Source organism: Carcharhinus amblyrhynchos, chromosome 10, assembly GCF_965287045.1.
Source record: "Carcharhinus amblyrhynchos chromosome 10, sCarAmb.v2.hapA, whole genome shotgun sequence".
Taxonomy (NCBI): Eukaryota; Metazoa; Chordata; class Chondrichthyes; order Carcharhiniformes; family Carcharhinidae; genus Carcharhinus; species Carcharhinus amblyrhynchos.
Genome location: NC_137333.1, coordinates 76,421,224 through 76,438,812, shown reverse-complemented (window position 1 = coordinate 76,438,812; position 17,589 = coordinate 76,421,224). Strand labels below are relative to the sequence as shown.

Below are 17,589 nucleotides of genomic sequence, written 5' to 3'. Positions count from 1 at the left end.
TCAATTTGCAACTATTTATACCTCCTGTGATTCCATCTTTTGATTCCATGTTTGTCCTTCCTGAATGGCTAGGAAGGATTTAGTTGTTTTGGACCATCATGATAAGCAGGGGAATACACCAAAAGTCTGTTTCAGTTGTTTATGGCCAATAGCCACTTGTCTTCCCCACTGGATCACCCAAACCAACATTATTGCAAGCCAAAAAAATCAAATACCGCAGATACTTAAAATCTGAAACAAAAAACAAAAAATCCAACAGACCAGGATGTATCTGTAGAGAAAAGAGAAAAAAGCTAATGTTTCAGGCATATCCCTTCATTAGAACATTTTTCCTGAATTATTTTTGGTCACATCCTGGTTCAAAGGAACAATGGTATTCAATGGAATTGGTGAGGCTTTCCTGTTGGATTACAGTCTGTTAATATACAGATAACTGCTAATACAGATTTCTTCCATTTCCTTCATTGACAGAAAATTTACATCAGCACCAAAGAGTTAAATCCTAAGGCACCTTATATGGTTATTGCTTTATTACTGAAACATTAATTGCAGTAACAATTCAAAATTAACAGTGCACTCTTTTTTAAAATAATTGGTAGATGCTGATGACTTGTACAAACAACCAATTACCATGGAGGACCTGATCAGTTACAGTTTCCAGGTAGCCCGAGGCATGGAATTCCTGGCATCAAGAAAGGTTTGTGAAATTCTGAAACTCTGGTTCATTGAGATTAGAAATCACTACTCATCTCCCAGCAATCTGTCACATTAATGTGCAGACCTGTCAAATACAGCAAAGTCCAGAGTGACATAATGAATATTCATTCAGTATTTCATTTTAATTATAATTTTGAATTTAACAGATTGGTTTTCAACTATGTTACAGTTTTGTGAAGCTACCTTGTTCTGATAAGCAATCAATTGGGCAGCATCTTCAATTATATTACAGATGCTATCTATGTCAGTGGAAAGAGAAAGGTTTTGAACACATTCATGTAACTGATGCTTAAAAATATTATTTCAATATTATATATGATATCTGGGTATTTCATTTCGAAAGGAAGCAAATAGACAACAAATCCCAACAGTTCTAGAGCTTGTTGGTTTTTTGTTTGTTCATGGGCTGTGAACATTGCTGGCAAGAGATGCATTTGTTACCCATCCCTAATTACTTTTGGGAAAGTGGTGCTCAGCCACCTTATTGAACCCCTGAAGTCTAACTGGCGTAGGCATACCTGGATGTTGGGGAGAGAATTCTAGGTTTGTGATCCAGCAATAATGAAGAAACAGCGGTATATTTCCAAGTTAGAATGGTATGTGTTCACATACATCTGCTGCCCCTATCATATAGATGGCAGAGGTCACAGATTTATAAGCTGTTGAAGGTTTGGTGAGTTGCTTGATGTATTTATTGCATCTTGCAGATGGCGCAAACTAATGCCACTGAATGCCAATGTTGAATGGGATGCAGATCAAGTGGTGTTCTTTGCTCTGATAGAGTTGAACTTCTTGAGTATTGTTGGAATTGGTCTGTCCAGGCAAGTAGAGGGTATTCCATTGCACTCTTGATTGTGCCTTCTGGATGGTTGATGGGATTAGGAGAGGTGAGTTACTCTCACCTCTGACCTGTTTTTGTAACTATGGCATTTACGTGGCTGGTTGAGTTAAGCTTTTGGTGAATAGAAATTTCCAGAATGTCAATAGTGGGGAATTCAGCAATACTAATGCCATTGAATGTCATGGAGAGATGGTTAGATTCCCTCTGAAGGGGGAAATGATCATTGCATGGCACTTGTCTGGCACAAGATTTTTTTATTCATTTACGAGATGTGGGCATTACTGGAGTATTTATTACCAATTTCAGGGGCATTTAAGAGTCAACCACATGGTTATGGATCTGGAGTCACATCAAGCCAGACCAGATGAAGACAGCAAATTTCCTTATCTAAAGGGTATTAGTGAATCAGGGTTTGTACAACAATCAACAATGGTTTCATGACAACTGTTAGACTTTTAATTCCAGATTTTTATTGGATTCAAATTTCACCATCTGCCCTGGTGGGTCTCTGGTTTACTATTCCAGTGACAATATCACTTTGTCACTTCCTCCTTCTTAAGTGCTATCTGCCATTTATCAGCCTTAACTTGAATGTTGTCCAGATCTTGCTGCATACTTGCATAGATTAATACCTAAGGAGTTGTGATTGGTACTCAATACAGTGGCACTAACTGCCATAGAAGCAAATCTATTTTCTACAGCATAACTGAGGTGATAAAGTATAAATTACAAAATTTAAGGGATTCCTTTCACTAACCAAACCTGCCTTTTATGATTAATCAGTTAGTTGATAAAAATGTATATTAATTTTAAAAACTCTGTCATGAAAATATACATTTTTATAGGTTATAAGTTATTGAAAATATGAACATTAATAGCAGCCTACAGTATATTAATCACCTCAATTTATAAGAACTGCATCAATTAATCAACGTGGTACTATTTTAACAGAACTATAAAATTAAAAACAGAAAAGTTGCAAATATACATTGAAAAAAAATCCAATGAAAATTTCAGATGGAACAATACTGATCATTTACGTTTACAGCATTTATAACTCTCACTACTGAAATCTTACTATACTTAAAACAGAGGAATAATTTATTACCATGTGCCTACACTCTCAGTCATTCGGAACAAATCTGTAAATGTAGCTTTTTACCTCCTAATTTTGTTGGTACAATTATATCAAGAAATGAATAGCTGATGGAGTGAATGCCATGTTTCTTTCAGTATCTGCTGTATCATCTTATGTCCATCGATTAACTTTGTGTGACTGTGTGTGTGTGTGTGTGTGTGTGTGTGTGTAAGATCTTGGGCTTTGTTTTGAAATACTATGAAAATGCAATGGAAAGACCACAGTGCAAATTTTTGCGTTTGTTTTCTTACCTGTTGTCCTTTTGCCAATTTGGAACATTTATGTAAACCAAGCTGAAACACTTGTTCCAACCATTTAGGTGCAGTGTGTGTGGCTGGACGTGTGACGCCCAGCTCTTCCTCACACCCAGACCTGCACTGAATGATTATTACATTTAATGACTTGCTTTCAAGCTGCGATTTCTGAAAACAAATACATTTCTTACGCATGTTCTAAGGAACCCAAGCAGACTTCCTACTTATTTCCCCAGGAAAAAAGTTAAATTATTATTTTTTTGTATCGTTAAGGAAGAGGTTTTACTAAAAAAGCTTCAGTATAAATAATGATGTCAGGAAATTCGTGGCAAAGATTGAGGAAATGAGTTTTAAGAGTGCAACTCTTTTATTACAGTGTATCCATCGAGATCTGGCAGCAAGAAATGTCCTTTTATCTGAGAACAATGTAGTTAAGATCTGTGATTTTGGACTTGCACGAGATATTTATAAAGATCCTGATTATGTACGAAAGGGAGATGTAAGTTTATTTAATTACATTGCTTGTAACTTGAGAATTAAAAATGAACTTAAATAATGAGCCAGTCATGTGAATAACTGTTGTTGATCACTATTTGTAGGCAAGGCTCCCACTCAAATGGATGGCCCCCGAATCCATATTTGACAAAATTTACAATACTCAAAGTGATGTCTGGTCTTATGGAGTTTTGCTGTGGGAAATATTTTCCTTAGGTATGTCATAATAATTACATCTATCACTGACATTGAAATACAGGATACTTCAGGGCTGCACATGTTTGATTGACATACAGGATATATGATAGTACAAGAGATACTGATATTAAAATAAAATCAAACGTGTGAAGATGATAGAACATAAATATAGGCATAAAGAGTTGGATTGTAATTCCTGAGCCAGAACATTTACATTGTGATGACTCCCGGGCTCTGACACTGCACTGGAAACATGCATGTGTGAAATTTTGATGCACGAAGTGCTTAACTGGCCACGAGTCGCATTTGCTATCCAATTAGCGATGGAGGAAGCAAGAAGGAAATAGGGACAAGCCAGTTTTCTGGGCGAGTGGCAGCCATTATTAAGGCTAACGTCATTCACAAGATGGGAGCAGAGGGCAGCGGATAAGGAATGTACCCATGGCATAAATATGCAGTAAGTCCATAAAATACCCAGAGGGAAAAGACATATTGACACCACGGATGTAGATGTAGTGGTTTGAATAGTAACAAATCTATTTATAAAATACCTTTAATGTGGAAAAATTTCCAAAACAGAACCATGGGGAAAATTACTAAACCAAAGAAGGAGCGGCCATAAAAGGGGCCTGTTCTTCAAATGTTAGCCAGTGCTTTCTTTTTACAGATGCTAGTAGCGTGTTACTAGAAGTTTCTAATTTTAATTTGATCTGTACTGAATGCACAACTCATTATAAAATCCGTCTGTTAAAAATTTGAGGTGTATCAGAATTGATGATGATCCCAGACCAAAATACGCTCTACATCCCAGAACCATATCTGTTACTTAATTTACAAATTTTGTTAGTTGCAAAAATTATGGCAACCAATCACATTCTATCAAAAACATTTCCATGGCACAACTATTATGTCAATTCTATGTATTCTGCTTTTATATGAACTTGATGGTACTGATAAGTCTTGCAGCACATTCCAAAAGCAAGTTGGTTCAGAATGTGCAAAGATCCAACAACTAAGACAGAAGCTAAATATGCCAGATCGCAGGTTGCACCTCTCATTTTCCTACAGTCTTGTTTAATTCAGAATGTTGATCTATCTTTGATGTGGCCTCCTTCAGCGGAGCGTGAAGGACTGGGAACTTCCATTCCTAGGAATGCCTCAGCCCTGCTGGGTGTCCACTAACCATCTTCTGACCAGTGGTTCAGAGCCACTGAAGAACACAACCATTGTAGGAGAGGAAATGGCCCCATCATGGCTGTTGACCACCTTTAAGATTCAAGGTTTTGATATTTCAGGGACTGCCCAATACTGACTCTTCTAATTTATCTGAGATTAACCTGAAGGGAATGGGGTCATGACAAAAATATTGGAACATGAAAAGTTTTCTTCAGCCCACGTAATCTTTAGAAAAGATTGCTCGTGAGTTGATCCCAGCAATTAGGAATTCAACTGGTCTCTGTTTGAACCATGAACAAAATGGATAATGCAAGAGGACTTTGGGTGGTACATATCTGCACCCAGCCATGAGAAAGCATTATTTGTCATTTTCTATATTGGATCCTTGAAATTCAGTAATACCATTGCAATGATCATTGCACTAAACATCCCAAACATCTACACATTTTCTTGATGGGTGATAATGGTGAGGAGAAATGTTGACATTTGTGGCACCCCACCTACCGATTTAACTGAAAATCCATTTTCGGAAGTTGTTAGATCTGACACTCAAAATAAAACATTCGGCCCAAAGGTAATTGTGGCAAACAGAACTCAACTCAACACTGCATTCATGGGAAAAGTGACATAATTAAATGTTACCTCTGTGTATCTATACTTAAAATATGGATTTATCTGCATGTTGGATTCAGGAGCATCACCATACCCAGGAGTTCAGATTGATGAGGAATTTTGCCGAAGGTTAAAAGAGGGCACAAGGATGCGAGCTCCTGAATATTCAACTCCGGAAATGTAAGTTGACTGATAGAACAGAGTAAAAAGACCAAGGCCCATCTCACATCCTGAGCATTGCATAATAAAACCTCTGATTCAGAGTAGAACTTCAACCTTTCCTACTCACTGTAGTTTATCTGAATCCAAGAGGCCTTAAACTGAATGGTTCCAATGAATTAACAATTGGCTAAGGTAGAGATAAGACAGTTAACTTACTGTTTGAGCACACATTATACATGTGTATGTGTGCAATTAATGTTAGAATCATGGATCAGAACCCAAAATTACATTAGGAAGACTGATTAGACAGCAACAATTTTTCTATTTTGGCATAAAAGTGAGGATAGGTTTTTCATTCCAGGAGTAAATCCACTAACAAATTAGTTTATAGTAAAACAACCTTTATTTAATAACACAATTTAAATATAACTCTAACAAATGGGTCAACTAAACTACTAAAAGTTGAACAGTATTTAAAAATGGAAGAAAACCACCTTAATTTCTAACTTGCATCTATTTTAATTCCAAATAAGCGATTCTTACAGACTCAAAAGCCATGTTAAATACAGTTAGCAACCACAAATATACTTGCTATAAGTGTAGAAATTCTTGAAGCTTTCAGAGAAAGGGAATGAATTTCAGCAGCTTTTAGAAAACCTCTGTCTTTGAACAATTCCCAGCCAGAACTGAAAAGCTGTTTCCCTGCTACAGATCTAGCTCCTTCCATTAACCACATCATCACATGACCCTGCTTACCTCAACCCATCTTCCATTCCTTTAATCAAAACAATGGGGAAAAACCTCTATCTATAAATAAAAACCCAGCGGCTCTATCCTAAGTAAACAGTGCATGGCTAAAATTAGTAATTATCCTGCTCTCCCAGCATCTAAGCTAAATGTTTTCCAGACACATTGAGTCCTATTTTACCATTTTAATTCTAAGTGCTGGGTGGAATTGAAACTGGGAGTGTTTCAGATCTGACTTTTAGACGCAATCTGAGGCGCCCTCACACACACTCTACCTGAAAAAAAGCAGCGATTCTGAATCGCACTGCAGAAGCCCGTGGATGGACCTTAATGCACCTGAAGTCCTGCTGCTCCGATTGGCACCTCCAACTGCACATAAAATAGAAAAATGCTCCCCTCTCACACCGCTCCCAAGCCAGATAATGCCTCTCCCGGCTCCGACAGACATTGCCCCATCCCCACAACATAACTGCCTTGGTGATTATTTTCCAAACGTCGCTGGATTCCGGGGAAGTGCCGGAAGATTGGAAAACGGCTAATGTTACGCCGTTGTTTAAGAAGGGTGGCAGGCAAAAGGCAGGGAATTATAGGCCGGTTAGTTTAATGTCTGTTGTAGGAAAAATGTTAGAATCCGTGATCAAGGAGAAAATAGCGAGGCATCTTGAGGAGAATTGTTTGGTAGAGCAGATGTAGCACGGTTTCGTTAAGGGGAAGTCGTGTCTGACAAATTTATTGGAGTTCTATGAGGATGTGTCTAGGGCGGTGGATAGAGGAGAGCCGGTGGATGTGGTGTTTCTTGATTTTCAGAAGGCGTTTGACAAGTGCCTCACAAGAGGTTATTACAGAAGGTCAGGGGACATGGAGTTGGGGGTAGGGTGTTAGCGTGGATAGAGGATTGGCTGTCAAATAGGAGGCAGAGAGTGGGGGTCAATGGGTGCTATTCGGATTGGCGGTTGGTGTCTAGTGGAGTGCCCCAGGGGTCGCTGCTGGGGCCTCAGCTATTTACCATTTATATAGATGATCTGGAGGAGGGAACCGAGTGTATGGTGTTGAAATTTGCTGATGACACCAAGATTGGTGGAACGGCAAATTGTGCGGAGGGTGTGGAGAGTCTGCAGAAGGATCTAGATAGGCTGGGCGAATGGGCCAGGAACTGGCAAATGGAATTTAATGTTGGCAAATGTGAGGTGGTCCACTTTGGTAGGAATAATGGTAGGAAGGACTATTACTTACGTGGCGAAAAACTGCAGCATGTGACGGTGCAGAGGGACCTCGGGGTCCTTGTGCATGAGTCGCAAAAACCCAGCTTGCAGGTGCAGCAGGTGGTCAGGAAGGCTAATGGGATGCTGGCCTTCATAGTGAGGGGGATTGAATATAAAAGTAGGGAGGTCTTGCTGCAGCTGTACAGGGCACTGGTGAGGCTGCAGCTGGAGTACTGTGTGCAGTTTTGGTCGCCGCACTTACGCAAGGATATTTTGGCCTTGGAGGGAGTGCAGAGGAGGTTTACTAGGCTGATTCCGGAGTTGAGGGGGTTGAACTATGAGGAGAGGCTGAATAAACTAGGCTTGTACTCGTTAGAGTTTAGAAGAATGAGGGGAGATCTCATTGAGACGTATAAGATGATGAATGGGATGGATAGGATAGAGGTGGAGAGACTCTTCCCGCTCAGAAAGGACAGTAGGACTAGAGGGCACAGCCTCAAGATAAAGGGGGGGCGGTTTAGAACGGAGTTGAGGAGAAACTTCTTCACTCAAAGGGTGGTGAATCTCTGGAATTCTCTGCCCGTTGAGGTGGTGGAGGCTGCCTCGCTAAATATTTTTAAGACGCGGGTTGACAGGTTTTTGATAAGCGAGGGGATTAAGGGTTATGGGGAGAGGGCGGGAATGTGGGACTGAGCCACGACAGATCAGCCATGATCTTATTGAATGGCGGGGCAGGCTCGAGGGGCCAGATGGCCTACTCCTGCTCCTATTTCTTATGTTCTGACCCCCTTATCTCCCCACCCCACCGCCACCCAGACCGATCGTGGCCCCCGGCCCCCATTCCGGCCTACCAATCACACACAGAATGGCAGCAGATCTCCCCTTCCCCCCCCCACTGATCGCATGCAGAGATAAATTCCACAACACCAGTTTAAAGTCCAAACACCCTCCCCCCCACCAATTGCAAGCAGAGTGGCAGCAGACACCCCCTGCCTTGCACCCCCCCCACCCGCCTGCCAGAGAACCATCTGACCCACCTCCATTCCCCACCTACCAGAGAGCCACCTCCCCCCACTCCCCCCACCACCAATCTGAGTCAGAGAGCCGCCAGAAGCTCTGAACTTACCTCAGAAGCTGGAGCGCCCGAATCGTACCTTTGTGGACCATGTCTTTTTCGCGCCAAATCTAGACGTGTGAACATGTGGTAGAGAGGGAAATGCTGGTAAGTTTGGGTGTGCAGCCATTAAGTCAATTTAAATGCATGTGCGGATGCGGTCACGGAACACGCTACTCACCTCATGTCCAACTTTACCAAAGTTCAGGCGCAACTTGATGGCAAAATCGGGCCCACTGACTGCCTGCAGAATAGAGCTGAATCTGTAAACAGTTCCCTTAAACATATATAGAACAATAACACATTGTCATTACACTGATGTAACACTAATAAAAATAATCTTGATTGTAATGTGCTTTCATAGCACTTAAAAAGGATATTATTGGTAAACAATAATGATCAGTATCTATTTGCTAAATGAGTTATTAGCAAAATGAATTTCTTCCACAGTTTGAAAAATTGGTATTATTTCATTAAAACCCTATTGTTATATGGGGTGATTTGATAGTCATGTCTCTAATTATGAATGGTTGTGCCATAGAACCATAGAAAATTACAGCTCAGAAACAGGCCTTTTAGTCCTTCTTGTCTGTGCCGAACCATTTTTTGCCTAGTCCCACTGACCTGCACTTGGATCACATCCCTCCACACTCCTCTTAAGTTTCTCATAAATGTTAAAAGTGACCCCGCATTTACCGCTTTATCCAGCAGCTCATTCCACACTCCCACCACTCTCTGTGTGAAGAATCCCCCCTAATATTCCCTTTAAACTTTTTTCCTTTCACCTGTAACCCATGCCCTCTGGATTTTTTCTCCTCTCGCCTCAGTGGAAAGAGCCTGCTTGCGTTCACTGTATCTGTAACTTAGAAAATCTTGTACACCTCTGTCAAATCTTCCCTCATTCTTCTACGCTCCAGGGAATAAAGTCCTAACCTATTCAACCTTTCTCTGTAACTCAGCTTCTCAAGTCCAGGCAACATCCTTGTGAACCTTCTCTCCACTCTCAATCTTTTTTACATCCTTCCTGTAACTAGGTAACCAAACTGTACACAATACTCTAAATTCAGCCTCACCAATGCCTTATATAGTCTTACCGTAACACTCCAACTTTTATACTCACTACTCTGATTTACAAAAGCCAGTGTACCAAAAGCACTCTTTATGACCCTATCCACCTGTGACGTCACTTTTAGGGAATTCTGTACCTGTATTCCCAGATCCCTTTGTTCAACTGCACTCTTCAGAATCCTACCATTTACCCTGTATGTTCTACTTTGGTTTGTCCTTCCAAAGTGCAATACCTCACACTTGTCTGCGTTAAATTTCATTTGTGATGTTGTGGGTTTACTATCAAATAAACTGGTTGAACTTAAACCTGGTGTTGTGAGACTTCTTACTACTTTAAATTCCATTTGCCATTTTTCAGCCCATTTTTCTAGTTGGTCCAAATCCCTCTGCAAGCTTTGAAAACCTTCCTCACAGTCCACTACACCTCCAATCTTTGTATCATCAGCAAATTTGCTGATCCAATTTACCACATTATCATCCAGATCATTGATATAGATGACAAACAACAATGGACCCAACACCGATCCCTGCGGCACATCACTAGTCACAGGCCTCCAATCAGAGAAGCAATCTTCCACAACCACTTTCTGGCTTCTTCCATTGATCCAGTGCCTAATCCAATTTACTACCTCCCCATGTATACCTAGTGACTGAACCTTCCTAACTTACCTCCTATGAGGGACCTTAACAAAGGCCTTACTGAAGTCCATCCACTGCCTTCCCTTCATCCACTTTCCTGGTAACCTCCTCGAAAAACTCTAATAGATTGGTCAAACATGACCTACCACGCACAAAGCCATGTTGACTCTCCCTAATAAGTCCCTGTCTATCCAAATATTTGTAGATCCTATACCTTATCACTTCCAATAACTTGCCCACCACTGATGTCAAACTTACTGGCTTATAATTTCCTGGATTTCTTTTGGAACCTTTTTTAAACATTGGAACATCATGAGCCATCCTGTAATCATCCAGCACCTCCCCTGTGAATACTGACATTTTAAATATGTCTGCCAGGGCCCCTGCAAGTTCAACACTAGCCTCCCTCAAGGTCTGTAGGAATACCATGTCCGGTCTTCGGGATTTATCCACTCTGATTTGCCTCAAGACAGCCAGCACCTCCTCCCCTGTGATCTGTAAAGGTTCCATGACCTCCCTGGCTATCTGCCCTATTTCTGTAGACTCCATGTCCATTTCCTCAGTAAATACAGATGCAAAAAAACCATTTAGTATCTCCCCCATCTCTTTTGGTTCCATACACAGTCTACCACTCTGGTCTTCAAGAGGACCAATTTTATCCCTCACTATCCTTTTGCTCCTTACATACCTATAGAAGCTCTTTGGATTTTCCTTCACTCTGTCTGCTAAAGCAACCTCATGTCTTCTTAGCCCTCCTGATTTCCCTCTTAAGTATCTTCTTGCATTTTTTATACTCCTCGAGCATCTGATCTGTTCCTTGCTGCCTGTACATCACATACAACTCTCTTTTCCTCTTAATCAGTGTTACAATCTCCCTCGAGAGCCAAGGTTCCTTATTCCTATTTAATCCTGACAGGAACATACAAACTCTGCACTCTCAAAATTTCTCTTTGAAGGCCTCCCACTTTCCATTTACATCCTTACCAGAGAGCAGCCTGTGCCAATCCACACTTCTCATTTCATCAAATTTGGAGATAATTTCCACTACTTGTGTGTTAACTGTGTCTCAGTTGATAGCACTTGAGCATCTGAATAAGGAAGTTGTATGTTTGTGTTCCACACCAGAACTGGAGCACAACAATTTTGACTGACATTCCAGTGCAGTACTGAGGAAGTTTGCACTATCAGCTGCTATCTTCTGAATGAGATGTTAAACTGAGGCCCTGTTTGTCCTAAAAAGTGGACATAAAAGATCCCATGGTGCTCTTATGAAGAGGGGAATTATCCATGGTTTGCTGGCCATGGATATTATAAGGTCATTGCTATTTTTTCTAGGAGTTTTGTGAGCACAAATTAGTTGCCATATCCCTACATTATCATTTGATTGGCTGCAAAATGCGTTGGGAAACCTGATGTAGGTGAAAGGTGTTTTTTAATTAATGCAATTATTTTTAAAAATCTATATAGAATGAGGATACATAGATATAAAATTACGTACAAGACAGCTATGGCTGAGAACAGCAGAAACTGTCTTACACAGAATAATGTGTCTAATGCAGTTAACAGTTGAACTAAAGACTGTAGTGAGAATTTTATCCCTGCCTATCTAATGGAAATGGGCAGATGGGCAGTTCAGATTGCTTGGGAAAAATAGCTGTCAACATCCTGGTCTCTTCCCACAGTCTTTCATTTTAACCTGTTCTGTGAGAGTTGGGAAGGAAAGCTGCCAGGAAGTGTCAGGATCCTTTTTTTAAAAAGCAGATCAGAATCCATGCTGGTTTTCTGAGACTGACTGTTGTTTACTCAGTGGCCTGAGTGGAGAAACCATTATGGCTTTTCTGAACTGAAGCAGCAGGTGACACAAGATCAGAAGCCTTCATTTCGGGGCACTTCTTAGTGCGCATCACCCTAAACTCTGTTCAATCTAACACTGATGTGGGTATGCCGGCGTTGGACTGGCGTAAACACAGTAAAAAGTCTGACAACACCAGGTTTTAGTCCAACCTATTTATTTGATAATATTATCAATCTAACACTGACAGGCCATTTGGTGCTGGATTAAAAAATAACTTCTGATCATTTCATTTTACTCAAAGTATTTATTGACATTTCCCCAAAGGCTATTATTATATCATTATGACTGCTTATCTCAGTTTCAAAAGTTACAATTATCTCAACAGGGGATTCTAAATTCTAATTCTAAGGAAGTTTGATTAGCAATTTAAGGATGATATTAAAGTATGAGGTTTCTTGATGTGATGTCTTAATAGAAGCTTGTTTTCATTAAATAAATTTATGCTTGAAAATTTTAAAGCTTTGAATGGATTTTATAAATTGGGTTATTTTCACTATCAAATGTAGGTATGAGACTTTATTAGATTGTTAGACATTTATTTTTTCCATCTGCATATGGCTTCTGAGGCCTGCATGATATGGATGCTGCATGAACACTTAATGGAGGTGGCATGGGGAGGTATGAGGGGCCTTGGTGGTTGGTGTGTGGGAACTTGGCATTGAGTTGACTTGGAGGGTATGGTGGTGGGTGAAGACGTGTGAGTGGTGAAGGCTAGAGGGTCAAAAGCTCCTGAAACAAGAGGTGTAAAGTCTTAGAGAACTAAGACAGGCCTTCTCACCAGCTCACCTTGGCACCTGCCTGGCCCCATGACCACCTATGTTCTGCCTCTGAGGTAAGTTGGCCCAACTGAATCCCACACCTGCCACACCACCCCATCTCGTGAAATTTCCTGACTCATACTGTCCACTTCTAAAGCCAAAATCCAGCCCTAAGTCAATTGAATAATTCAAAACTGCAATATATTTTTGTCAGGAAAGTGATCTGAAGCATAGTTAGGTAAACGGAGTTGAGGTATGGATTAACCAGGATATAACTGAATAGCAGAACATGCTGAATGGTTGACTTGAGTTCCTGCGTAGTGGTGTGTACAGATTTTCTCCAATCTTTTAATAACATCAAAATCTGGGGACATTAATTAATATTAAAAAACTTCTTTCTCCAGCAAATCAAAAGTGATCTGTAAAGAATCAACTGCATAGAATTATTTTGATTTCAGGCCGTACTGTTGCATCTAGAATTTATTTTACATTGTCATTAAAAATATAAATTAACATTTCTAATTATTTGTTGGGTCTATTTTAGTTATCAAACATTACTTGACTGCTGGCATGTTAATCCCAAAGAACGACCTACTTTCATTGAACTTGTGGAAAGGCTTGGAGATTTATTGCAAGCAAATGCTCAACAGGTACTTGTCTTCTGCCAACGCACTGCATATCTTTCACAATTACATATCATGTTAAAAAGTTTTAATTGAAATGTTCATTATTAAGTTTCAGATTCAAATTGTTATAAAAAAGTGATTTGCATGTCACTATTTTTGGTGATTTTAATTACAATAATTTTCTTGCAACTCTAGTTTATCCAGACAAGTGGATTATCTATATTTTGTGTAATATATATAATGTAGATGCCAGAAAAATATAATTTAAGGAAACATATAGAACATAGAACAGTACAGCACAGTATAGCTTCGACCCTTGATGTTGTGCCGAGCTTTGTCGGAAACCAAGATCAAGCTGTCCACTTCCTATCATTCTGGTGTGCTCCATGTGCCTATCCAATAACTGCTTGCAAGTTCCTAAAATGTCGGACTCCACTATCACAGCAGGCAGTCCATTCCACACCCTAACCACTCTCTGAGCAAAGAACCTACCTCGGACATCCCTCCTATATCTCCCACCATGAACCTTATAGTTATGCCCCTTAGTAACAGCAAACATTAGTATAATAGTTAATCACATGTCTTTGATATAAAGTTACCATATTTGAAAATCAAATATTTATGGATAATTTATGTTTAAAACCAACTGTTCCCACTTGTAAAATGATCAAGAATGAGAGGGCTCAGATTTAAAGTGATTTTAAAAAGAAGCAGGTCTGATGTGAGAAAAAGCCTTTTCAGACATTGGGCAGGATTTTACGGCCTCACTCGGATGAAACCGGAAATTCCCATTGAGGGTAACGGAGATTTCTGTCGTCGGATCCTTGCCCGCGCTGATTCCATGGCAGGCGAGGTGATAGAGTTCCAGCCAATGAGTGGTTGGGTCTGAAATGTACCACCTGGAAGTGTGGTGGAGGCAGGTTCAATCGAGGCATTCAAGAGGACATTCGATGATTATTTCAATAGAATGGGAAAAGGCAGTGGAATGGCACTAAGCCAAGATGCTTGTTTGCAGAGTTGGTACATACACGATTGGTCAATGGCCTCCTTCTGTGATTTGCATAACTCTTTTAATGTATCAGTTTTATTTCAGTGTGCAAATTTATGTTACAGCTTTGGGGCGGCACAGTAGCACAGTGATTAGCACTGCTGCCTCACAGTTTCCCAGCTTGGGAGTAATGGAAATGTCACATTGGTCCAATAAAAGGTATTTATTCTGAGGCAGGGATTACACAACATTGAGGGAATATTTCTCCTGCCATTTATAAAGAAATTTATGAAGAATTCATTTATGATCTTGCTTCATATAAGGATGAGAGGAAATCTTGCGTTTTTATACAGCCCTAGATTGAAGTTAACAGATTCTACTCCTGGCTAAGTTCGGCATATGCCATTATTAGCAGCAAGGAGCAAAATCTTTCACTACTTTTAAATATAAGCATTTTTGTTTTTGCATTTATAACAAAGGAAATGTTCTCATTTGTAGGATGGAAAGGACTACATCCCACTGAGTACCATGCTGGGAACGAATGGTTTCTGTTTTTCAGTCCCAACGTCACCAGATTCTTGCTTGAGAGAAGAAATGAAGAAGTCAAAATTCACTTCTGAACATACAGGAAGCATTGGGTAAGATGTGTTATCCTTCATCTGTAAAATTGTAAGTATTTACTGAAAGGGGGCTGAATGTATGGAAGCGCAGGGGAGCAGGCACGATGCGGGGGTGGGGTACGAGCTGGGAGACTCAGGCAGGAAGACCCGTAACTGATTCCCAGCTTCGGGAAAATTGTCCCGCCCAGTTTAATTGGGAGTGGGAAGAGCCAGCTATGGAAATCCCGCCCGCTGGTGGCAGGATGCCAATCAGGTCATAGGCAAACCACTTACAGTCAATTATCCCATGCCCATCTGAATTTTGTGGTGGCTCAGGAATTTAACAAAACTCACATGGGTCTCCCGTGGCTCCCAAAGGCCACTTAACAAATGGTTTTGTCGGGAGATCTCTGTAACTGACAGGAATTCCATGCCTAATAGAAGAAGCAATCAGTGGGGAGTTGGGGTGCCACTGACATTTACCCTTGTCCTTGCATCTGACCTCTCCCTACACTGTTACTACCCCTACCTATATTGATACAATTGAAGTCCCCCATTATAACTGCTGTATAGTTCTTGCATCTTTTTGTAATCTGCATGTACAAGGGGTTCCCTAAAAGACAGAGAACATGCACCACATCCATTCATGGATGTGGTGCATGTTCTCCGTCTTTTAGGAAACCCCTTCTAATCCCTGTTCTAGATTGTGAAAAAGGCAGACTATCCCAACCCCATGACTGCATTCCACTAATACTCGTCTGTCTCCAAGGCTCCAGTGTCTATTCTCTGGAGATGAGATTTCCAACCCTCTGAGGATCTCAATTGCAGTGGGAGACTTGCACTGGCCAATTATGTGCCTGAGTGCAACTTAAATAGTATTGGGCTTCCCACACAGAAGCATCACTGAAACTAAATATTGCCCAAAGTCACCTTTACCAAAAAGATTAACAATACAACGACCATTGTAATTATTGAGATAGCTTACTGAGAGCATTTTGCAAAATCACCCAATATGAGTTCAATTCCATGAGATTTACTGTAATATTCTCCATCAATTGCAAAATCTCTCAATGAATCTGAATTCCTAAACAAAATCAAAGTCACCGGACAAGAAAATTAAGCTGGCTGTGGATAGGGCTTAGGTTTGCAGTCTCTTCAATTGTGCTATAATTAAGCCTAGTTTTTTTAAATTTATTAATGTCACAAGTAGACTTACATTAACACTGCAATGAAGTTACTATGAAATTCCTCTCGTTGCCACATTTGGGCACTTGTTCGAGTACACTGAGGATGAATTTAGCATGGCTAATTCACCTAACCAGCACATCTTACGGACTGTGGGAGGAAACTAGGGCACCCAGAGGAAACCCACGCAGACACAGGGAGAACGTGCAGGCTCCGCACAGACAGTAACCCAAGGCAGGAATTGGCTCCAAGTCCCTGGTGCTGTGAGGCAGCAGTACGAACCACTGTGCCACCGAGCTTCATCCTCAAAATATCTTAAAATCAGACAAATGCAGATCCATTTCAACTGCATGCAAATTTTACTTGGTTTGCTACAAGATTTTTAAAATATAACCTGTGCTAGCCTTCCTTCATCGTTCATCAATTTAAGAGCTAACTTATTCTCTTTGGCCATCTACCTGATGTCTTCATATAATTCATAAGTAGAGCAATCTAAGTGACTCAGTACTTACTACAAGGGAGGGGGAGATTTTAATAGAATGGCAGCTGCAGTGCGTGGATAGCTTGAAGCTCTGAAGGATACAAAGCCCAACTGCTTTTAACTGACCAGTCTTACTTTAATATTCAAAATATGCCATCCATTTGAAGACAGCAAGTATGATGTGAAGGCTGCGCCAAATTAATGTTGGTTTGGAGAGTGAGAGAAAGAGGTATGGTAGGGCCATGGATTCTTACTGAAGATCCAAAAATATTACTTCCCGCAGGTTTGTCTGGCCACTCTGCTGCTTCCTGCCAGAATTTCTGTGGCAGTTTTGACTGCGGGTGGGGAACCATTTGAGCCATAAGAATCACATTTAGTGCCAATGATGTCACAGGGCCCAGACTTGCCTCAGGAGTCTAGGCTGACTTCAAAGTCAGTGGAGAAAAGATGTTGCTGGGTGGAATTGGCCCAGATTCAGGATCAATAAATGGACTAGGCCAATTTTAGTCTCTCCCATTCACTGTTCGTGTTGATCGGGAGGGGCTGTGGATGCAGTTTAAACCATGGTCTTGCTGTTCTTTAAGCTATATAGTTAGATGTATGGATTTACATTTGATTTGACTTGACAATTGCTACCAAACAATACAGTAGAATTTAGTCAATCTCAGAAGTATGCAGCTTTCACACATGTTTATGCTCTATGCAATTTTAGCCATTCTTCTTAGGTATCTGTA

At 40.5% G+C, this 17,589-nt stretch overlaps 1 protein-coding gene across 1 annotated transcript in view; it reads left to right on the top strand.

The window, feature by feature from the left end:
• Nucleotides 1-17,589, top strand: part of flt1 (fms related receptor tyrosine kinase 1) — a 203,900-nt gene that overhangs the window by 162,096 nt on the left and 24,215 nt on the right. The window contains exons 22-27 of the mRNA XM_080197406.1: nucleotides 600-697; nucleotides 3,327-3,449; nucleotides 3,550-3,661; nucleotides 5,512-5,611; nucleotides 13,521-13,626; nucleotides 15,089-15,228. Coding sequence (XP_080053532.1) covers nucleotides 600-697; nucleotides 3,327-3,449; nucleotides 3,550-3,661; nucleotides 5,512-5,611; nucleotides 13,521-13,626; nucleotides 15,089-15,228 — 679 coding nt within the window. The remainder of the gene's footprint in view (nucleotides 1-599; nucleotides 698-3,326; nucleotides 3,450-3,549; nucleotides 3,662-5,511; nucleotides 5,612-13,520; nucleotides 13,627-15,088; nucleotides 15,229-17,589) is intronic.